This window comes from Pempheris klunzingeri, chromosome 4, assembly GCF_042242105.1.
Source record: "Pempheris klunzingeri isolate RE-2024b chromosome 4, fPemKlu1.hap1, whole genome shotgun sequence".
In the NCBI taxonomy this organism is placed as follows: Eukaryota; Metazoa; Chordata; class Actinopteri; order Acropomatiformes; family Pempheridae; genus Pempheris; species Pempheris klunzingeri.
Genome location: NC_092015.1, coordinates 16,537,359 through 16,562,194, shown reverse-complemented (window position 1 = coordinate 16,562,194; position 24,836 = coordinate 16,537,359). Strand labels below are relative to the sequence as shown.

Below are 24,836 nucleotides of genomic sequence, written 5' to 3'. Positions count from 1 at the left end.
GGCACAGTGATGAGAGTGTTGTGTGTTATGTGCAGAAGCCGTTTTAACGAGCACCGAGGTGCAGCTCCTGGAGTCATGGTTAAATAAAAACTTAAATGACTGTCACTTATTTTCATTTTACCGCGCGTTCTCTCCCTTTCCTTTAATGAGGCAGGCCTACGGCTCACGGACCATAACCGTTTCATCCTTTCAGCTTTCCCTGCAGATGACAAAAAAAATAAAAAATGAGTGTATCTGTAAAATAAGGAAAGATATTAGATTTTAATTGAAAAAAAAAAAAATTACATGGGCGAACAACTTCCATTAACTTAACATACAACCAAAACAGGAGACTACATGAAGGAACGAGATAAAGTGGAGTGTGTCAGAGAAAACAACAATGGCAAGTCACACACACACACACACACACACACACACACACACACACACACACACACACACACACACACACACACACACACACACACACACACACACACACACACACACACACACACACACACACACACACACAGAACACACACACAGAACACAAAAAGGCTTAAAAAGTCATTAGATTGAACACATCTGAACAGCAGATCCACATTCTTTGTATTATGGTTGTTTGGCTGTTAAAATTTTAGACACAATGTACAACACATAACACAGGCAAGGATGTATTTGGGTCACGAGGAAAATTAGGAGCGCAATCACATCCTTAAAGATTTCATCAGATTTAGTCCCCAATTATGCAACAGCACATTCTACATTTGAGGCCTTTTCTTAGCGAGCTGTTAATATGGCTAAATATTTTTACATCATATTTTAGTAGCAAAAGCAAATTGCGTGTGTAATTGGAGGAATAGTTTTGTGTTTTCAACCTTGATAAAAGGGAAGGTGCCAGGTGTGTGGAGGCGTCTCCACGTCAGCATCTCTTAAAACCACAATAAACTGGCTCATCAGTCTGGCTTCTTGTCTCTCAGTCAGAAAAGGAGGCAGGATTTAAATTAAGAACAAATAAAGGCAGTCTGAGCACTAACAGTTGAATTAACCCTAAGATTTGTAAGTGCTTAAGAATAACCTATAAACAAACTATTGAGTAGAACTATAAAGTCGAACATGAGCATCTCATTTCCCCAAAGTTTCCACAGTCAGCATCTACTGGTCTATGGAGGAGCAGCATCACCTGCTGGTTTGACTGGGAAACAACAACAGTTCTTCATACCAACATCAGTGTCCTGCAGAATCCTGACTGCTCTGTGACTAATGTATGAGAGGTGACTCACTCTCCCACCAGGCCGCGCCTCTAGTAACGTAACAAAAAGAAATTCAGTCAAATAAGACAAATCTCTAGGAGATATTTTGTTGACAAATGGTTTTCCCACAATAACGACAATACGATGGTTTAGAAGATCTTTAGAAAGACCATTAGTTAATTCAATTGGTTATATTTACCAATTCCCTGAACACTGTCCCCGTTTACACAATTTGAAATGAATCGAGTAGAAGATGTGATCAAACCTGGGTCATATGATGCTAAAATAAGATTTGTCTTCTGTAAATTTGAAATTTAATGTCCTCACAGACAGTTGAGGCGTGAGCATGAGAAATGTGCTGAAGTCTTCAAAGTGATACTTGACTTTGGTGCAGCATTTATTAACTCATGTGCCTTATCGACTTGATTTTACCCGACCAATCAACCAAATGCTAAATCTTTATGCTGCGTTTACATCTGCTGACACGTCAGTGTTGACAGCGATGGCGAACGCAGTCGCTTAAATGTTGCACCAGGGTGAAATATGCACATTTAATTCTACCAGCACTGGTTTGGTTGCTTTGCTCCATATTCCCTTTTATCATTAAAAAAAAAAAAATAAAAATAACATAAAACCATAAATACATGCAGAGACACTGAGACAACAAATGCCACCATTTAAACAACAGTGCCACAAACATCATCACTAAACTACAAAATTTGAAAAATTGAGCTTACTTTAGTCTGAAATTAGTCAGAACTAGCTTCTCTCCTGTCACCACTTCCTGTCTGCTGCCGTCACAGAAGCGAGGGGCTTCCTCTGCCAGAGCTGTGGGCTGATGTTACCCTGAGTGCTCTCTAACAATTCTCAGTTTTTCCAAATGTGACCGTTAGTGGTGGAAAAAAAACCAGAGACTCAGAGAAGAACACCTTGATGTTTAAAGAGCACAAAACACAGGCAGAGTGTTTAAGGCTCTGGCGTCCCATTAGGAGCGCTCAAGACAAGACACAGAAAGGGAAACAAGCTTTATCAATAGCCTGAAGCAGCAGGTCAGACCTGATGGTTCGACACACATGACGACACAATCAAAGGCGTCAGCTGCTCTACACGTGAGCCGCATCTCCAGTTCTGTCTGACCAGAGGATAATATTATCTCACCCTGCATCTTCTCGCTAGGTTTAAAGCAAAGGGTTACGTAGTGATGCCTGAAGGACTGAAATGATTCTCATCAAATAAGGCCACCTCTTTGACAAAGACAACACACATACAGTACACATGAAAAAGGATGGTGGTTCAACAAGTGTTTTTTTCGAAAGTACAAATGGAGTGCAATTTCTCTCAGAAGGCACAGTCTGGTATCGATTGGCACGTTCCAGCTCAGTTCAGCTCAGTTCAGCTCAGCTCAGTTCAGTTCAGCTGATATTTGGCCTGTTGGGACCTGGTGAGGTCCCAGGCCAGTTTGGACCAGTTTGATACAGTCTATTTCTGTTGCTGCTGCCTGAGGCTCTCCAGCAGGATTCGCTTGTGTGCTGGGTCGAGCACTCCCGCCTCCTCCAGGTCCTCCTCAGTGATGTCACTGCAGAAACAATACAAGATGTGAGAAAGCAATGCTTAAAAAGAAGTGACAAAGCCGGTAGATCAGAGCAAACAGCACAGATTTGCTATAATTCAGAATGGGTGCGTGAGTGTATGTACCTGAGGAACTCCAGGTCGTCCCAGCCGTTGTGCAGAAGCCCCTGCTCATACCTCTCTAGTCCCAGTCGCTGCAGCCACTCCCCCACCGAAGACTCCCCAACAGACAAAGACGAGCTACTGCTGCCCCAGAGGGCCTGAACAGGGAAAAGAAACACAGGACCAATGAAAAACTGCTGTAGGAGCATCTCCGCTCATTACAGCTGCCAACATTGTCACTGGACAGTGAAGATACAACATGTGAGCTTGGGATGGGCTCTCTTCTTCTTCTTCTTCACCCCAAGAAGGAAGCACTAAAACTTTGATTAAGATGTATCAATAGATATTGAGATCCTGTGGTGAAATCTTACAGATGGTTGTAAGAACAAAGGTTACAAAAAATAGGAGTGTCACATCCAAGTTGACATTGTACAAAAACTGGGATGGTTTGAAAGAAACTACCCATAACAACCCAAAAAGCTTCACTCCCTGTGGCGGCCAAAGCATCAACAACTGCATCGAATTTTCAAAAATCCCCTCGAATCAGCCACTAAACTAAATGTGAATTCAAATGAAGGGCTCACCTCCTCAGGCATGTCCTCTGCAATACTCTCCGTGATGGGATTTCTGGGTGGGAAGGTGCGGCAGGCGTCCAGACCTAAACCCATCGGCTGCCCTCTGAGAGGCGGCGGTGCAGAAGGAGCACGTGGAGGCTGCCCAGGAAACTCACTCTCACTCAGTGTCTTTGCCATCTGGAGCACAGAACACGACTGGTCGTCCAATGCCCCTGGTCCTCCTCCTCCTCCTCCTCCTACTACTACTGCTACTCCTCCTCCTCCTCCTCGTCTAAAACCCTCACCGTGGGCCAGTGGGGCAGCAGGACTGGCTGCTGGGATCCTGACCTCAGCTAAGTCTGGGTAAAGAGCGCGATTTTTGGGGAAGGGGGTCTCTGCAGCCATCTCCAGGGCTGCCTTAGGGAGGGGAGGAGGGGGGAAGTCAGGAGGGGGACGATTCAGTGTGTTTCCAACTGTTGCTCCGACACCACCCCCCTGCACTCCTGCTACGCAGGTGCCCCCGTCATCCTCTGTGGTGCCCTCCTCACTGATGGTGCGGACCGAGTGCCCTGTCATGGGTCTGCGTGGGTGAGAGGGCCCCGAGGCCACATAGGGGGGTTTGGTTCGAGCTCCAGCCGAGGGCAGAGGGGCTTTAGCTACCTGGGGGTTTGCCGATGTAGGGGATGGGAGATGCTCGGCCGAAAGGGCAGCTGCAGACTGGTTGGGGACGCCCTCCAGGATGTAGTAGGCAGGATTATTGTAGCTGTTCTTGCTGATGGATGGGTCCCCGTCTGGTGCCTCCTGTTTAGGCCTTCACAATACACACATTAACAGAACAGGTGATTGATGGTATATCTTTTGTGTCACAATTTTTACTTTTTTCTGTGTGGATCTTTCCACTTTAAAAATGTGTCTAAGTGGTCATATCTTTTGTGTGGTTAACTTATATTTATACATAATTATAAAATTATTATGTCTAAAGTAAATGAATGTGTTTGCACCTTGCAGCTGTTTCCTCCTTGCCGGTCCTCTCTCCCTCCTCACTGACCTTTCCAAGCTCTCCAAGCTGTTTACGAACTGTAGATGGCCTGCATCAAGATCACATTGTAGCAAGTTATCAAGTGGGAAAACTAGAGAATTCAGAAAGGTGTCTGTGTCCGGCACAAGGTTCAGGATATCAGATTCAGTAACAGGTACAAACAGAGAGTATCTGCACAATAGATTCAAGCTCCCAAAACTTAACTGGACTAAAAAAAGTCAGCATTTCAAACATATTGGGGTTAATTTAATTTCCAATCAAATATTATCACATAATCCTGTGTGTTGGTTCCTGTTGCCACTTTGACTCTGACAGGATGGACAACATGATGACAGGATCTCTGCTGTATTAAAGACTGATGGAAAAAAAGGGGATGATGTGACTGACATACACACATAGTGTTTGACTATAAAACTACATCAAGTGCAAAATTAAAAGAGTACAAATATACTGACTTGACGTATTCATGTCCCACTCTGGATACCATAGTGGATTTCCCCTTGGGTCCGCCCGTTTCGTCCTTGTCCACACTGATCCACTCTGAAATAGATCAATAAAAACAGATGTAAAATTTAACATGAGACACTTACAGTTTGTCCTACGACAAACTTCATGCTTCATGTCTCTCAGCTGCTTCATTCACACATTCCCTCTCCTCTGGTTAGGAATACTGTCTCTCTTTGTGTCTGTTTGCATCTCTGATTCAGACCCGCTTGTCTGCAAAGCACACTAGATTATCACCATGCAGTTATACACAGTGTGTTACCATAGAGTCTCTCTCTGGTTCCCATCCTTTCAGAGGGGACTCGGACCCTCATGGACCCCCTGATATTGCCGGTCTCTTCTCCACGGTGGGACAGGTAGGTGTGGAACTGCTGTGCTGTGCTGCCAATCATGGACTTCAGGGCCAACACACACTCTCCTAGCAGGGGAAACAACACGCATGGTTGTTTGTCAGCCAGACAGTCAACTCCTAAGAACTGCATAGACACAGCAAAACATAAACGCTGTCTTTATACCGTAGGACTCGTATCCATCCAGTGATTTCACTGTGAGCAGCAGATGTTGGTCCTGCAGGTACTCGATCTCTGAGAGCAGAGGTTTGAGCGTCGTCAGCTGCTTGTTGGACCAGCCCACACGCAGGAAGTTGACGTTGTCGCTGCTCTGACTGTCGTTCTCGTAGCTCTTCTTAAACTCTACAGATGAGAGACAGAGAGAGAGAAAGGCAGGGCAGAGCGGGTGGGAGAGATGACAAAGGGAAGGAGGTGGGAAGGGGAAAAGGGAAGAAGAGGAGGGAGATGTTTCTGTTGCATTTCATTCAAAAGTATATGGTGGACAGGAGGTGGGGATACAGAGCAGGTAAAAACAAAACACTGGATTCCAGCTTAAAGGTATACTGACTTCCTGAGATTGGGAGGGAGGGGGAAAGATACGAAGAAAAGAAACACATACAATTTCATTACATCCGATTGGAGTTACAGTAACCCTGTCTGTACTGTGCAAGCACTTTCATCTCACCTTCCAGACAAGTGGAGTAAAATTCAATGAAGAATTTGGTTCTGCTCGCCGTCTTCACAATGGCTTCAATGCTCTCGAACTCAATGTAAGCCTGCTCTGAAGACTTTGGCAGACCTACGAGGAAACATGAGTACAGGAGGGGATGGGGGGGTAATGGAAAAGAAGACAGAAAAGAGAGAGAGAGACTGATCTGAGTAGGTGGCGCAGAATATCACGTACAAAGGACAGAAACACAATTAGTAATTGACTTGTAAATGTGACCTTTCGCTCCAAAAAAAAAAAAAAAAAAAAATCACAGAAGGAGTGAGCATTAAACAGTTCACAGATCATGAATAAGGCAAAATGAGAACAAAGAATGAATGAACATGGAGGATGAGTAACAGGCCGCTGAATTTTTTCCCCTCTATTCATCTCAGCTCGTTGCATATTTCTGGTCTCTTTCAGATGGGAGTCATTTACCAGACTACTGGAGTACATCACAAACTGTCCAGATTTGAGGTGGAAAATAAACAAATCATCATGAAATTCTTAAAACACGCACAGAGTCTGCTCTATTTTGAAAACCTTTTGTTACAGCCACATAGTCTGTAGAGCGAGAACAGAAGGAAGACACACAAAGTCAAATCAGGAAGGACAGCGAATGACCGGAGAAGGAAATAGAAAATAGAAAGTTAATGCTTTTGTGAAGAATTGAATTTAAACCACGTGTACCTTTCTTGGAGACAAATTGGGAGGTCACCCCCACCTCGAAGGTAGCAAACACAGGGGAATGATCACTGGTCACTATATCATCTGTACAGCCTGACAAACAAAAGAGCATACACTCAAGTAGGTACGTTGGTCAGTCGTTTTAGTTGAAATGTATTACTACACTCAGTTGCTAAAATTGACCGTTGTTACACTGAATTGAAACAAAAGTGGGTTGTATGATTTTCTCACCATAGGAGTTGCACACAATGTGTGTTTCTGGGTATGACTTCCACAGGGTCCTGTCACACCAGGATGGGACATTAGTCCTCATCTGGGACAGATGGACGACACAGTAGAATTATCAAGACGACTCGCAGAGAGAGGACATACAGTCTGTCTGTGATATTATTTAAGTTAGTGAACATACCCCTGTGGCCTTCTGCTTCTGCCACACGTACGTGTCCCTTGAGCCACGTTCGTAACGGTAGGTGGGTGGGAATGAGATCTCCTCCTCCGCTACAAGCGAGCAGACGCACAAAATGAAATGAAATTGCTGTGTTGTGTTGCGTGTGTTGAGGAAAGCAACTATCTCTTCATGTTGTGGTATTTTAACTATCAATAATGACCATCTCAGGCAGCAACACAGGTCTACTAACCGAAGCGTAAAAATACTTTGTTCTTCTCCCTCTCCAGGTTGAGCTGGTCCACCTTCAGCAGGGGCTCAAACTCCTTCCTGTTAATGTAGTTTAAAATCTCCTGCGCACAGACACACAAAAGAGAAAGCAAAATGAGGTGTCATCTAAATCTGCTGCATTTCATAACTCTGTGCATGTCTGTCTCGTGTGTGTGTGTGTGTGTGTGTGTGTGTGTGTGTGTGTGTGTGTGTGTGTGTGTGTGCGTGTGTGTGTCCTGCTTCACCTGTATGTCCATATCCAGCCTGTAGTTGAGGTCTCCCAGCCAGAAGAGGTGTGTGAAGCGCAGAGAGATGTCGAAGGAGCTCAGCTGTTTGTCTCCTAGTGACAGCAGGCGTAGGATGTCTAGGTAGTTCTGGTTCCTCCTGTAGGAGCCACAGTCCACACCCACATATCACAGGTTAATAAGAGATTAAGGGAATAAGTGTGTGTTGAGAACATCTTTGATGTTTCCTGACGCACTGGATAGTTTATCATCAACAATTTTAGTCTGTCGCCACCAAGTAAAATTGCAACGCAAGACCCCAGGAAGAAACAGCCGTACATAGTGTGTAGGACTGTGGTGGGTACCTGGCAATCTTCTCATTCCCTGATGTCAGGTGACAGTTCACAAAGCCAAAAGATGTCCCATTGAACATGAAGGATACACCCACCGCTCCTTTGTTACCTAAGAAAGCATAAAAAATAAACTAAATGAAATATAGTAATTGACTAATGACAAACGTTACTTAGAAAAAAACATGTGGTGGATTAATGTTATTGTCTAAGGTTACTTTTAAAGTTTAGAGGTTTATTTAAGGCATTTTGATCGTACTGATACCAGATATTTTCTTTTTAACTAAAGTCACGTTTTTTGTGTGACCACAAGAGCAACAACAATAAAATCATAATCAACCTCTTTAATTCAATTTAAGTTCAACAAGGATGTAAAGCATGTGGTGGAGTGGTAGTAGTACTGAGTAGTGTTGTTACCCAGTGTGTTGGCAATGCCCGTCTTCACACTGGACATTCCCACATGGCTGATCCGGTTCTCGTGTTCAGGTTTCACCAAAACAGCGATTTTTATGTTCCACAGAGTTTGAACTGCGATCTGCAACCAATAGCAACAACAGACAATAAGAAACCTGTAGTCATCATCTCTGTAATGAAAGAACATGATATTCAGCCTAATGGTTCTCCATTTAAAACCTCACTGTACCAAAACCTGTTTCCCTCACCGGTTTATAATCCAGTTCAGTCTGTTCTTTCAACAGGGCGCGTAGGGACTCCACCCATTCCCTGTCACACACAGAGTTTTCTTGGCTTCCGAACACATAGAGGTCATGAGGGATGGTGACCGTCATCTCGTCAAGCGTCTTGCCGAGGCCACGACACAACACCCAGGAAGCCACAGACTTAGGCGAAGGCACTGAGCCTACAGACAAAGACCAAAAAGGTAAATTCTCATTAAAATATTAATGTCATGTGGTACTATTAATATAGGTAAGGCTGCAAAGAACGACAAATCTAAAGACACTAAAAATAATGTCTGTGTGTGTCTGACCCATATTCCAGGTGCCTATGAAGATGGAGATCATGTCTGGCTCGTCTTGGTTGGAATGTTTGTTCTTCATCAGCTGCAGCAGTTGGCAAAAAGCCTCCCGCTTCTGAAAAACACACACACACACACACACATCAGTGAGAGGAGGCTGCCACAAAAGCGCACCTTGTTTTTAAGTAGCACTACTTAAAAGCTGACTAGCAGGACCAGGATTTGTGGCACATACCCATACACACATTTCCTCTATGAACTTAGTTTCACACACACTGACTGTTAGTGTCCTTCCTCTGATTATGAATATGCAAATAAAAGGGAAATGTGGGAGTATTTGTGAGAGTATTTCCTTGTCAGTTTGAATATGGTGTATGGATGTCTATTTGAATGGTTGAGTAACAGCAAGGAAAAGCATGAGTGTGTGTGTGTGTGTGTGTGTGTGTGTGTGTGTGTGTGTGTGTGTGTGTGTGTGTGTGTGTGTGTGTGTGTGTGTGTCCGTGTGTGTGTGTGTGTGTGTGTGTGTGTGTGTGTATGTGTGTGTGTGTGTGTGTGTGTGTGTGTACCTTGGCACTAGCAAAAATGAAGTCTTTCCTCTGGCTCTTGTCCTTCTCCTTCTCAAAGACAATACCCAGTTTATTCTGCACCCGCTGAGACTTGATCAGCTGACGGACTGAGACAGAAAAAAATAGACAGCCAGACAAGCAGGAGTCCGAGAGTCGGAGGAAGGGAGAGAGACAGAGACAGAAAGACGGGGAGGACACAGAAACATTTAGAGTGTTTGGAGCTAAAACTGACACTTTGTTAAGAGTTTTCCCACAGAGTTTTGTACCTCGTTCAAAATACAGACCACCTCCAAGCACCATAAAAACTTTATACACAGTCAAGCCCAAAATTATTCATTCCCTTTGCAAACTATCACAGTCAATGGGAAAATCCAAAGTTCTATACCATTCCAAATAGTCCAAGCTGTTCTAAAGCATCCTAATTACCCTGATTCATTAGGAACGGCTGTTTTAATCAACTCAACAGGTGAAAAACAGCAGCTCTCTGCAGTTGGTTTGTGGACAGTCATGGCTAAGACAAAGGAGCTCACTGAGGACCTGCGGCTGCGCATTGTGGCTGCTCACAAGTCAGGAAAGGGCTATAAGGCCATATCTAAATGGTTTCAAGTTCCAGTGGCTACAGTGCAAAGTATTATTAATTAATTAATTTAGGACATGCCGTTTTTTGTTCAAATGTAAATAAAAGCTGAGAAATATTTTTTTCCACAATGATGCCTCTTGTACGTCGTCTTATTATCTTCTGGGAGACGCCTGTGTCATTTCCAATCAAGAAAAAACTTGCTGGTTAAATAAAAGTAACTTTAAGTCAAAATTTGCCAGGGGTATGAATAATTTCAGGCTTGACTGTACTTTCAGGCCATAAAAGGTGGTATTTCACACAGATAACACCACATATGTATCTAATGAATAGCTTCTTTTTTTTTTAGAAAGTCACCTACAAACTCACTATCTGAATGGCTTACTGTCTCTGTTAAACAGATATCTTCTCAGTAATCATTCCTGGAAGAAACACTGATTACTCATCTCACTTCTGAAGATACTGTGGTTATTGTGCAAGGAGCGCTTGTGTGATTCTCACTTTTGTCATGTGTGAAGGTGGTCCAGTCCTCTTGGCTGTCCTTCACCTTCTTCATCACTACCAGTCGTCCTCCCTCCACGTCCACAGACAGGGTGTACTTTTGACTCTTTCCTATCTTTGTCAGCTCTGCCAGGTAAACATCCAGCTTTACCTGAAGAGGAGCAGAGGAGGAGCATTAAACACACACACACACACACACACACACACACACACACAGATGATGTCCACAGAGCTCCAAAAATACATGTCAAACCCTCACAACCACTAGGGGTCTACAAAGTCCCGGCAGTGGACCCCTGTAGTGTTACCATATACAAAACAGGTTTGCCGCTTTTATGGCAGAGTTTTAAATCTGGTCTAGTAACTAGTTATATGCAGCCAAAATCTGAAAATTGATCATATACAATATTCCGATTCCCTCAATTGCAGTTTTGGCACAGAATTTCAGAAACTTCTCTTCCTCGCATACCTTAGAAATGTCTTTACAGTCCTGTGACAAAGTGAGCCTCTTGTGTTTGAATCCATAGGGCATAAAACCCACAAACTCTCCGAAAACAATATAAAGAAGAAGACATAAACGCACTGTTGAGTCTCATCATGACAAACCATGAGGAGGTCACTTTTTGTGTCTGTGTGCGAATCAAGTGCCACATCTTAAACCTTAAACCCATCTCCTCATCGAAACAACATTTCTGTTCCTGTGCAACAGGAAGCTGCTGAAAAGAGGCCACCACAGAGGATGCAGACTTGGCTGACAACCAATATTTCAAATCATTCATCTGTTCTTCCTTCTCCTTCTCGCTCTATTCTTTCCTCTACTTCTTTTTGTCTCTCTTTACCTCTTTCCTCAACTCTGAATCACTAACCATTCATATTACTCTGATGTTGTTGGCACAGTTTCAAAATAACACAACAGTAATCTTACAACCAATGTACCAAATTTCCCTTGTACACACGTCACACCCACAGTGAGTACACGCGAACTCATTGCATGTGGGAATATGTCAGCAAAAGTGATAAATACCATAGACTATGACAAAGCCATTGACAATGCAACCGGAAGTGCATTACAAACATTCCTTTGGTCTCGCATCAGCTTTGCACAACACGGTGTGTCGAGGAACATGTGAGTTCACATAGCAGCATTTAATAAATCAGATCTGGAGGTCTCAGTTTGCCCTCCAGACTGAAATCTACACAATCACAATAGTCTTTAACGAATCTTCCTATTCCTGTCATAAAACAGGAAATATGAAAGATTTAATATTTTAATTATAAGCTGCGTTCCTAGATTTATAACAGGGTTGAGCCTGAATGTCCCATAGGGGGCAGTTTGCCTTTGAGACCATGGAGTGTCATGATAAGTGTTGTTTTACTTTGATAAGTGCTAAAACGCAGATATTTCTCATGGGACCCTTCCCTGATTAAATTAAGGATTAAAAAAAATACTTTCAGTTTTTATATGATGCACTTCCAGGCCAACAGCAAGGAACTGATGACATTATCATTACAGCATTAACACTGACCTCACATCATCCGGCAGAGGGAGAGACAGCCACAGACAAAATGTGTCTGTGTTTGTGTTTGTGTGTGTGTGTGTGTGTGTGTGGATGTACACAAGTACCTCGAAGGCCTGCACAGGGATGGCTTTGCTGTGACGCATAGAGAGAGGAGGAGGGGAGCATGGAGAGGACAAACTCATGTCCTGGAGAGCTTTCAGAGCCTGAGGGGGCAACAAGACAGAGAGAGACAGAGGGGGACAGAGGGAGGGAGAGAGAGAGAGAGAGAGAGAAACAACTCAGAAAAAGAACCATAAAAAATTTAAGAACAGAGACACAGGAGGGCACAAAGACTCAAACAGACAAAAGAGAAGACAACCAGACCAACTATATTGTTTTTCAGTGTTGGTGTCAAAACGGAAACAGTTTCCCATTTCCTGGATGTGATCTAACAGCAGCAGAGAAGGTGGAGCCAATGACATCACATGACTCAAGACATGTTGGCTGATTGCAGTGAGGCCATTTCCTTCGGGGGCAGCTAAAGCCCCTCCTCCAGGTAGAAATGACCAGTTAACATGGCAGAGCTGGTCAAACAAAAGCAGAAAGGCTAGATGGTGGAGTTTACTGTGCTCCAAAAATCATGTTAGGTATTATTAGGTACACAAAATAAACTTTAAATACTTTCCTGTTATGATCTACATGGCACAGCCTCTCCGTAGGGCTTTCTTACCATTACACCTTATGCAAATACCTTTTAACAGACTGTATCAACAAATGGACAAATGACTGCTCTGTCCAAAACTGTCACAAAATTTCCCCAGAGAAGTGACCTTCTCTCACTTTGTCTCACGCACGCACACGCACACACCTCAGCCTGGAGTCTTAATACTGGGCTATGCATGTAGCCAGCAGGGCATCTGGACAGATGATCCATCATGTGTGTGTGACAGAGGAAGCAGAAGTGATCGTGTGTGAGGGTGCATGCCTACACATGACTGAATATGTGTATGTACCTTCTTCTCTATGGAGGACAGCAGGTCTTTGAGAATTGCCAGCTTAGTCACAAGATTCTCCAGCTCCTGGTCTCCACCCTGATTCACCGACTAATGGAGAGAAAAAAAAAAAAAAAAAAAAACACACAACACACAACACAATCAGAACCCATAAAAGTTGTGCGGTTTGAAGAACAGTATGAAAGTAAGAAAGAAAGAGTGTGGTGAAATGTTTTACTGCCATTGTTTGAAAGTAAACCAGCACGTTTTTAAGGATAGAGATGCAACAACATGTTTGTTGACGAGGATTATGATTTAGTAAATTGGTCACTGAAGTGTTTTTAAGCGTTTAATTAAGATTCATTAGAAGTGCACAGCACACAGAGACATTACCCATAACTTACTGTATTAAAGTTATTACGACTGCATAGCCAGTCTATGCAATCGGTTGGAAATCTACATAAACACAACACATTCGGCCTGACTCTTGAACATCTCTCGCAAGTATAAAGAGTTTTTTCTTTCTAGTGATAAACTATTTCAAGACCAATATAAAAAAACTGTAGTGTGGCTATGTTTACTTCAGCTGTTCTAAGAAGAGCCTGGAGGAAATACAAGCTTTTCCTCATGACAACCACTTTTTGTATGTGTGTGTGTGTGTGTGTGTGTGTGTGTGTGTGTGTGTGTGTGTGTGTGTATTGATGTGTGTGTGTATGCAACAACCTCATGCGACATGCACATGTCTGTGTGTGTGTGTGTGTGTGTGTGTGTGTGGCCATGTGTTATATAGTCAGTCTCTCTACCTGTTTTTTTCATTTCAGTTTTTTACTGAATCTGAGTCAGTTATTCTGAATGGCTGCTCTGTACACAAGGAGCTTCACCATTTAGCAAATCGGAGACAAAAATGTTAACTTGTTACTTCATGACATGAGTCACATATTCAATCACATTACGTTTCACAGTGAGCAAAAGTGGAAATGATGAGTCGTCAAATTTGCCCACAAATGCAACAAGTAACTGTTAACGAGAACAGGGAAGTGGCTGTTTTGGAAGTGGCGTGAACTTGTTGGCTATAGTCTCGAGGAAGTGTTCCTTATTCCTTAAATAGCCGACTGTTATTAAATACAGTCTCAAAGCTTGGATATGAATGCAGGCCGATTATGTTTATTTTTGACAATCTGTGTAGAGCCCACAAAATCTCCCGCTTGCTTCCTTTCTAACTAAGCCTGCGCACACAAAGAAAATGAGATGCTTACCTGTTGGATCATCTTGGAAACCATGAAAGCACTCTGCTGATCAAAGACTTTAGACAGGATCTCCAGACCAGACAGAACTTTATCCACCTCCCTATTTGGGGAAACAGACAGAGACCCACAAGTTATTGTGTGCCAAAATCCTTCTTGTGTCTTCCTCTTCATTTAGATCTTTCTACAATATAGGAACAAACATGTGTCTGCATGTCACGGATGTCTGCATCTTTTTATTAAAGTTTATTCTCTATGGCTTATCGCAATGTCTAAATGTACAACATGTGCCATTGTGACCAAAACAACAGAAGACCTGTGGAAGCAGGCAGCTCTGCGGGCTATAAGTCCTTACAAGGTTAGCCAGCCAGTGTAGCGACGAGCGCATTTATGAAACAAAAGCTTTGCATAAAATGTACATGGAGAAGAGAGTATGTGTCTTCAGGATATGTAGGCGTACCCATTAAGGCGTTTGCAGGAGGCCACTAGTGTCTTGTTGAGGTGAGGCAGGGCGCATGCTCCCTGTTTGACTGCCTCAAGGTCCAGAGCATAGCTGCCCTTCAGGTACTCATGGGAGATGGTGCTCAGGCCATTGGCTGCTGGGGCACTGAAACAAATTCAAATAAAGTCCAATAAGTATTCATAACAACAATATCTACATGCATATACATTCTACAACATAAGAATGCAGATACCGAGCACAAATAAAAACAGCATCTTCAGTGGCATATCCACACTGGAATGATAATCTTTAACTTGTCTCAGACTTCACTATGAGTCCAATCTAAAGCTTTCTAGCACTCAGTTGTATGTTCCAGTGTTTGTTTTACTGTCTATTCTGTCACACGCGAGTCTCACACGGCTTTCAGCTGACGTTTGGAGATAAATTACATTCCTTGTATCAAGAAACAGAGAGCAGTCATGGACTTCATGGTGGCCATATTTGCAAAGCGCGTGCATACCCGTGTGTGCACTGCATCTGTGCAGTCTGGATTTTTTACATCACATACTTCCTCTAAAACAGAGAGCTGACTTCTGTCTCCCCTACCACCCACAGACACAGAAACACAGACACACACACACACACACACACACACATTCACTCCCTCTATAGCAGACCTGCCAGCCAAGAATTTGTCTAATACTTGTTTAACAGGTTTCTGCCTTTAACATTAAAATGCTCAAGTCATGAAAGAAAAGTAATTCTCATGTTTAGTTTTACAAAAATACTGTGCAATACCTCCTGCGGTGCTCTTTCCTTAATAGAAAACACAGCTGACGGATAATTCAGTTTCTGTCTTGCTGACAGACCATACAGCACTTCTAAAATGGCCAAATAAAACATTCCCTTTGGTGTAACCTCTGCAATGAAAACTCAAACTTTTGTATTTGCATATCTCTGCATTCATGATCCTTTAATATGGTCTACACTGCGGCTTCCAGGTAAGCTATGTAGACTCTCCTGAACTAAGTCTTGTTTGTTTTTATGTACAACGTCAGCAAACCAGCAGATCATTAAAAGTGTCAAGTGTGAATGAAAAGGCGGTGACTTGTTCCTTCATGCCTTTGATCTGTGATGCGTCTTTTGTGCTCAGTTAGGAGGTTTTTCACAGTTGTATGCAATTATATATGGGAAGTGTCACAGCTGATTTCCACGGCTGATTTTACGCTGCTTTCCACGACAACTTGACAAACAAGGACCACCGTGACTGGAAGGAGGATGTTTCTTCATTGATTTCACCTTCAGCTGACACTGTGACAAGAGTCAATGCAGCACACTATTCCTTGTTACAGGTTTCATCTCTTTGAGGAAATTCTGCCAAAGTTTCCACAAGATGCAACTTTTGTCTGCAACTACTTCACTTCACGACAGTCTGAGTGAGGGCACTGACTTTTGTTTGTTAACATACACAGATGAGAGCAATAAGCACACACACTTCATCAAAGCCTTGCTCATCTGTGACTAACATGGTTTTCAACAGGATGTGGCTTTCCTTCTTTATTCAAACAGAGGGGAGGCACTCAGGGAGGATATTAATGCGTGTGTGCTGATGAACGTGTGAGCATGAGAGTGTGTTTGCTATGTTTGACATTAATATGTACATTTTTTACAGCATCATGTGCGCATACGACAGAAACACTGAAACACTTGTTTGTTCGCTTCGTCGATGATATCTCGGCATGTTTGTGAGCAGAGCTGACTTGTGATGCGATCACGTCCTTCCTCTGCGTGTGTTTTCAAAACATGGTCGTATGCGAGGGGTTAAGAAGCCCTGTGGGTAGTGACTTGATTCTTACACATTATCATATTGAACTGGACACAATGAGACGAGTCCTCGTATAGACTTTGTACCTGTCAGTGGGCGTGTCTGGTCCAGGGGGAGTGGAGGTGGAGGCCGAGCGAGGGGGCAAGGGTGGCTTCTCATCCTCCCCATCTACCAATCGCAAAATGGAAGAGTTAACATGTGACAAAGTGGAGCCAATCGTTGAGGGTGCAAGCGTGCTTGTATGGGCTCTTGAGATACCTGAGTAGTCCCTGTCATCGCTGACAGCCGTTTCCTCTCTGTCGACAGCGTAGAGCAAGGTGGTGACGAGGCCCTGGCTTGGCTGCAAGTACAACGATACCAACTCTGGTAACGTCTTAAACCGCTTGGGCTGCACTCCCTGAGATGTCTGAGAGAAAGAGGGAGGGGGGCCGCCGGGGAGGGAAGAGACAGAGAAAAAGAATGAGCTATTTTCTACATGGTATGAACATAACAATTACATCCAAACTCCTTGGCTGCAAGCAGTCATGTTACTGAAATCTCTGGTGGCCCCTATTGTTCCACATTTAATGTTTTGTAAGCAAATATGACCCAGTAGTCTAAATATAATCGAAACCAGGAAGATGTGTTTTGGTAAATTGCTTCCAAACAAATTCAGTTCCAGGAAGCAAAATTAGACTTTTAGACTCTCGTCAACGTCACAGCTAAGAGCCCCAAAATCATACAGCAGGGACACAGATGCCTGTGATGTGGCCACACGATAGTCTGAAGCACCATGCTGTTATGTGTGTGCGTCTGTGAGTGTGTGTGTGTGTGGCGGGTGGTGGTGGGGACTTCACAGCTGTTGGGCACAACGTACAAAGAGTCTGCTGTTTGTGTGTGTGTGTGTGTGTGAGAGAGAGAGCTCAGAGCCAACAAAAGCATCTCTGCCTGCCAGCTGCTACTGAAGCAAATACAGTTTTCGCTGCACACATGCACACACACACTTGACCTCAGCAAAGAGTGTGTGTGCACGTGTGTGTCTCTGTGGTGTATGTGAGTGTGTGTATGTGTGAGTGTGTGTGTGTGTGTCTCCTCTGTACCTGTACAGCCAGAAATCCTTCATCATCTGGGAGGATTCTGTATGTGTGGACATGCTTCTGAAACCTGCAGAGAAAGGAAGAAACAGAAAGGTGTCAAGAGAGAGCAGAGGAGAAGAAACGCCAGAGGGAAAGAGGGGACAGTCAGAAAGCACACTCTTATACTTGACCTCAGTCGGTCAGGGTGTGTGTGTGTGTGTGTGCGCGAGTGTATGAGAGTGAGGGGGTTTAGACGCTGCACAGAGCACCAACCTGTTGCTGTCTGTCACAGTTGTGAGTGGGCTTTATCCTTACAGTAGCATGATACAGTAGAGCAGAACAGAGTCAAACCTAATCGTTTTACATTACAACGTTAAACTGAAACAAAACCAGAATTCGTGAAATTCGTTACAGATTAAAAGAAAATTAGTCCTTTAATTAATCACTCCCAGAATTTGTGATGTGTTTGTCTAAGTCAACAACTGTGTATCAAACTTGCATCTGAATTGCATTTCTGATTGAACCATGAGCTTTTTTTTTTTATCTCCACCAATCGCAGATCAATACTCTGACATTGTGATTGCACAGCCATGACTACACGCCTGCAGCCACAAGCTGGAGTTTAACGATTTTCATGTCTGCTCAGTGGACCGGACACAATATGCTCAATTTGCCAAGCAAATGCTGTTGTTTATGTCTGTTGGTGTGCATACTGTTTGTGTGTGTCGTTGTTGTGCATGTGTTTAGATGTGTGGGTGTTAGGATGTCAGCATATGCAAAACTCTTAAGTAAGTAACACTTTTACTTCTGCGTAGACTGTGTTTACTTACAGTATGCATGTGTGTATACTCTGTATAAACTGAGGGAGGCATAAATCCATCCTGGCCTGTCCACTCAGCTCTTTAGTTAGTCTTTCTGGGTCAGTGTCCCACATGGACATGGACTGGATTAAAGTATAAAGATGTTTAAAAAAACAAAACAAAGATGGTTTCTTTTCATCACTTTGGTTGGACTGAATTAACTTGGTAAGATGCTACATCAGTTTCTGTTAAGATTTGAGCAAAGTGCCACATTTAATTGAACGTTTTAACTGGTGATATAACATACACACCTCTCAAACAGACACGATAACATGGAATAAACCTGCGTTTGCTGTCTGTCTGAAAGGTTCAATACAGGTTATCAAACCTGGATTCACTGCCTTGATTCTGACCAGTTCAATATGAGTCTGATGCTGCATGATGCTGCATGATGGTTAATTACCTGAGTTCTGAACATTACTAGCAGCACAGTGGCTCTGCATTAGAAAATCAAGTCAACATTTTTTAGGATTCAACAGGGTGTTTGGCACGCCACCAAATGGTACCAGTGTCTGACTGGCAATTTTATACCGTTTCCAGTGAATCTTAGCCTGGGAACCAGATGAATCAGCCAGCTCATGTTTTATTTGCTTTGGCAGATGCGTCTGGTCCCCCCTCCCGTACAGACAGATTTCCAGCCGACCTGGCCTAGGTTGAACAAATCACAACCGATTATCTAATGTGGGGAGGTTTTGATACAATACGATATGCCATTGAGGCATTTTTGTAAACAACCAAGATGGCAGCCGCCGATGTGGAACAATCTGTTGAATCTGATATTGTGTCAATACAAGACAGCATATTTTCTCTAAAAGACGAACAACTAAAGTAAAATTTATGCTGAGTGCCACATCACGTGTTTTGTTGCTCTGTTTGTAGATCTAAGCTACCCAACTGCATCCAAAAGGATTTTGGTCTGCACCCGTTGATAACTCCAATTGAAAATCTAAAATGAACGGAGTGGTTTCAGATACCAAAATATAAAAGATTATTTTCTTGCCTTTATGAGACAGCATACAGGAGAGGGGGTGGAGGGCGGAGGGGATTGAAACAAAGGTCCTGGCACAGATTTAAACCCATAGTGTCACAATTAAATGATATGGGACTCAGCCAGCTGAACCACAAGGACACTGAGAAGCAGTAGCTCCGATGCGGAGTTTATTTATACTCAGCACATTTATATGATTGTTGCCAATAGTAGTTATATGTTATATATATAAATATATATATATATATATATAGAGCACTTGGTCACGCTCAAGGTCCAGCAGTAAACACAGCCAGTGAGATGAACTGTTCCTTTTGTGTGTCTGGCCTCTGAAAGCACATCCACATTTCATCCTGTCATATTATGAACACAATGCATCATAGGTCCAATGCCCCAGAATCCGCACACAGGAGTCCCTGCAGTGCACAGTGGTGTGTTTGGTGTGTGTGTGTGTGTGTGTGTGTGTGTGTGTGTGTGTGTGTGTGTGTGTGTGTGTGTGTGTGTGTGTGTGTGTGCGTGTGTGTGCGTGTGTGTGCGTGTGTGTGCGTGTGTGTGTCTTCCTGTTGGCAGCTGATGAGATTCTCTGGGGTCTGTGGAGTAAATACTATTGTTTCAGTAGCAACAAAGTTACAACGGGGGGGGGGGGTGACGCTTATTATGGGATTGACATAGACCCAAAGCATACAGTGTGTGTGTGTTGTCAACAATAGTCTATGTTGAGGGTAATGACTGCCCCACTGCCTCCCTCTGTCTTGTAGGCTTCCAGTGCCACCTCCTCTTTCTCTTCTGTCTCATCCAGCCTCCATTGACAGGCAGGGCAGTTTAGCCCCGACACTAACAAGCACAGTAACTGTATGTGTATCAGAACACCTCATTGATTGGCTATAATATCAGTTCAACATTTGCTACTTCATTCTTCTGCTACTGATTATTCAAAAGGCTATCAGTATCTTATTGCTACAGCCTGTGCAGGACAAGGAACACGTAGGTAAAAAATGCATAAGGGAAATTTAATTCTTTTCAAGATGTACACCAATATGGTGAATCCAGGCAAAAGCCACTATTTCCTATTGATTACCTTTATTCATATTAAATTAATACCAATCGCAAAGGAGAAGATGTAAGTAAAGAGGGTATGAGTGTCTGGGGGACTTTTAGCTTCATAACAGTTATTATAAAAACAGGCTTCACATGTTCTACATTAAGTTTCTGTACTATCGTAAATCGTCCTTCCATTTAATATGCAATCACAAAAAAATGCCAGGAGAAACTGCAGCTATAAAAACAACGAAATTGGCTAAAATAGCAAACATTACAAATGACCAATGTACCTAACACAGTGGTGTGTACCTGGAAACTGGCTATTTAAAGAAAAAAAAACATAATATTACCAACCCACTAACTCCACAAAGCAATAATAGATACACCCACCCACACGTGCTCCTGCTGAGGAATGCTTTCACAGAAACCTCCAGGTCTCAAACACACACAGAGACACAGAGGGCCATGCCTGAACCCCGACGTGTTTAGACGTGCTGCACTGACACTGAAAACCATTCTCCCGGTATGAAAGATAGATAACAACTCAATATCTAGTGGTTGTCACACTGATACATACACAGCAGCACATCACCCGATGGTTGGCAGCTCGCTTGATGGAATCTAAAAATGTGGCGCTGCAGCTGGATGCATTTGAGAAATTTTCTAGCCATCATCTTAGCTAGCAGGCTGTTTTTAAACACACTGTGGCGGTAAATGACAAACTATCGAATATATTTTATCTGGTGCATAAATACCAAACACCCCCTGCTAACAGATACAGTGCTCTGTATCTGCACTCAGCACAAACTGAGCTGATATAACTGTCAGTCTTGACATTGCCAAATGGTTCACTGGTCAAAGTGGCCACTTCACAGTATTATCCTAAAACTTGCACACAGGCACAAAAACCCAAAAGTCTGCAGCTTTACATGTGCACTAAGAGGAAGTAAAAGCCAAAGGCCTGATGCAAAAGAGCTAAGTGGAAACACGTCCTAAACACAGTGGTGTCTCAAAAGCCCTCGAAAAGAAAGTACGTTTGATATGATGTCCAACATGAAAAAGACCTGGTGTAGAAATCAGGCCAGAGCCTCCAGAACGCCACACCAGGGCCATGACTGAAAACAGTGTGTCATTCAGCAGTCTGGAACCTTCCCGTGCCTCCGATGATTCAGATTTTACTTCCTCAAATGCATCTATTTTCTCTGCAATATTAGCACAATTTTATGTATGAGTATGAGATTCCACTTCTTTTTTTTTCCTGTACAGCTTCAAAGGTTGTTGAGAAATACTGAGTCATCAGTCTACAAACACATCATTTATGAAGACAGACCGCTTGTTTCTGTCATACTGATCTAACAACACTGGCCCACATGCTACGTGCCTCCGTATTGAGACATAGTGTGAAATGTTTTATACTGTGAACTGTGCTGCACAATTTGGCTGTGTATGAATGTAGACTAGAAAACGTTTACCAAGTGAGATCTGCCAAAGGACTTGTGAGATACTAAATGTGTCACCAAGAGCTGGGAATTGAGAACTGGTTCAAAATGATCTGATCCATCTGATTGAATCGTAAGCCTCAGAGAATATCGACTCCTTTTATCAATGTCGGCATGTTTTTTCTAACAGCTGTGCATTGAAAAAAAATGACATCAAACAGGTGCATCTATGTTGCCATGAGTAGTCATGGCGGAGAGGAGGAAACAGTCCAAAATGTGGCTTCTTTCGTAGTACGTAGACATGGGGATTACACAAGCTCAGCGATAATAAAACAGGAAGGAAAGGCACTGGTATCAATAAAATATTATCAATTACCTAGTGCGAGCTGAAGACAACATTTATGGTTTGACATCCCTTTTATGACTTTTATGACTTTAGTTGAATGAACAACTAGACAACTTGACGTGTGATTTTCGAAGCTTTGCAGATATTTTTTTTAACTCATTAACTTGTTTTCTGTTTAAAATCGCACCAGTCAATGCCACATTACACCGCATCTCATTTGCAACGCCCATCCCATGACTGGTGTAAATTAAAAATGAGCATAGTGATGAATCCTTTTTGAATTCTGCGAATACAAAGTCACAGATATTTACCCTCTGAAAACTGCCTGTTCCTGAATGGCTTTTATGAGAGGAAGTCTACATTTATCAAAAAAATAAATAAAAAAAGATGAATGAATGATACATCGATAACACTCAAAACCAAATGATTGCAAAATTAACAAAGCAAATGGCGCAAGGTACAGGAAATTGAAACCACCTTTATTTCACTTCTGTGTGTCCTTTTAAGATAACCAATATACATAATCAATATCCTGATGATCACTGACTAGGATTGCTGAGTGAGTATTGAATGACAATAACTGCCATGAGCAAAACCACAGTATTGAACAACTGGTTTATATCTAAGGTCACTGAAATGCAGTGTCTTATCTGACCTTTTCTGTATTCATTTTAATGAAGAAACAAAAATGCAAATGTTGAATATTAACATAAAAATGTTGCATCTTTTTCAATAAAAACATAAGAAACTGCACCCTGAGTCATCCACAGCTACTACTGCCTATAATCAGTAACAGGAAATAAAGGAAATGATGGGCGTAAAAAGAGGGGGAAAAAAGTTCACATCTGAAGATTACAATAGTTTGAGTCTATTTTAGGGCCATGATCCTCAAAGCTACCGAAACCTCCAGTGTAAAACTTCTCAGTAAAAATCAGTAGCTTTATTAGTAGAGCCCGTCCACAACAAGCGTCAGGCATCACGGAGGAAACTGAGATGAAACAAAGTCCATGATGTGAAAGGTGAAAGGAGAGAGGAAGGGAGAGGTGGAGGCAGGAATAAAACCGGAAACGGATGATGCGTGGATATGAGGAATGTTGCTGGTCATAGAGCGACCTACTGAATAACTAGTGCATCCAGCAAAGGATGAAAAATGGATACCGTCACCAGTACGTGTTCAACTTTTTGGATCTCGTAAAACAAGAGGAGTAAGTGAGAATGAGCCTGTCGTATACGCACACACTCACCATGAACTCATCATGGGGTAAACTTGCAGACAGGGGATGTAGGTCGAGTCAATGTCAGAGTATCGTGTCACATGCTGCTGGCCTTTTATTTCCTGCATCTGCACAATCAGTAGTCCATGAAACTAGGGGGCTGTGTGCGTCATTCTGGTCATTTGTAAGTTTAACATCACTTTTCCACAGTCCATTTGACACATTTGGCTGAGTCAGTGTCAAGTGTACAAAATACTGGCAGTATAGTGTGTGTGTGTGTAGTGAAGCCTGATCATCTGCTCCTCAGGTGGACACTCAGTTCAGCAGATACTGAGGCTGTTCATGTTGTCTGCTGAACACGGAGGTGGTTGGTGGCAACATCTCCCTTGTGTAAATCACAGCAGTCGTTTCATCACTTGTTTTAGCAAAGAGGGTGTCAGGCCCTGTGACAGGGAGAGTCTGCACAGCCCTGACACACAGACTACAGTCACACTATGTGGAAAACTGTATCTGTGCCTTCTCAGCTCAGCCAGCTGCTTCACCCCCTGCTCTGATCTTCCATGAGCCTGAGATTAAAACAACAGCAAGGCCTCAGCAGCCTAACTACTTATGTTTACCACCACCATTCATTTTCTGTGCCCTGTAAAAACGGCGCTGCAGGCGACCACATCAGACCGGGGACAGACAGGAGGATGTGTGCCATGCTGGAGTTTCACTGCAGGGCAGACAGGCAGACAGGCAGACAGACAGACAGACAGACAGACAGACAGTCTCTCTCGCTGTGACTTCCAGGAGAAAGTAAACAAATGCGTTTGGCTGAAACCTCGTTTAACACGCAGGCTTCAGCTACAGTTTGCTGTCACACCACGGGAAATGATGCCAGTTTGTTGCTGCAGGAAAGTTTATGCAACTTTAGAAAAGTTAGTATTTGGCCACGGCACTGACTGAAACACAGAGCAAAAAGGTTCCCTGGAGGCATGTGCAAGTGGAAATAACACTGGAGCTAAAACGCTGGCTAAGCCACAACCTTTTCCCTGTAAACAAAGCAATAACCAGGCCGCACACACACACTTTCACAGCTCATGCTCTCGTCGGTGAAGTTACTTACAGCACACACAAAGCGTAAGCCCCGTTGACACTCTCGCTGTCCCGCACCAGGAAGCTGCCGTCTCTCCCGGCCCGGGCCAGCAGCTCCTCGGCCGCCGCTCGACTCAGGTCCCGGTGATACCACATCGGCGGTGCGGGCCCCAGCGGAGTAACCCCACCGCCCCCACCACCACCACCACCACCCCCGGCCATGGCCACAGCCCTTCACAC

The 24,836-nt window shown here is 43.3% G+C and overlaps 2 protein-coding genes across 2 annotated transcripts in view; one reads left to right on the top strand and one right to left on the bottom strand.

Moving 5' to 3' along the window:
- The window catches only part of anapc15 (anaphase promoting complex subunit 15), a 256,108-nt gene that overhangs the window by 220,703 nt on the left and 10,569 nt on the right, over positions 1-24,836 (top strand). The gene's annotated exons all lie outside the window — the stretch shown is intronic.
- Positions 582-24,818, bottom strand: inppl1a (inositol polyphosphate phosphatase-like 1a). Its single transcript, XM_070829401.1, has 27 exons — positions 24,628-24,818; positions 17,656-17,719; positions 16,835-16,982; positions 16,663-16,744; positions 14,770-14,916; positions 14,322-14,412; positions 13,087-13,176; positions 12,199-12,297; positions 10,575-10,725; positions 9,497-9,603; positions 8,943-9,045; positions 8,617-8,813; positions 8,372-8,489; positions 7,970-8,066; positions 7,626-7,764; positions 7,364-7,463; positions 7,135-7,223; positions 6,957-7,038; positions 6,729-6,818; positions 6,018-6,131; positions 5,519-5,695; positions 5,266-5,421; positions 4,955-5,039; positions 4,462-4,548; positions 3,491-4,271; positions 2,931-3,064; positions 582-2,811 (listed from the first exon to the last, which is right to left on the bottom strand). The coding sequence occupies exons 1-27, from the start codon at positions 24,816-24,818 to the stop codon at positions 2,715-2,717; spliced, it is 3,816 nt and encodes a 1,271-aa protein (XP_070685502.1). The 3' UTR covers positions 582-2,714.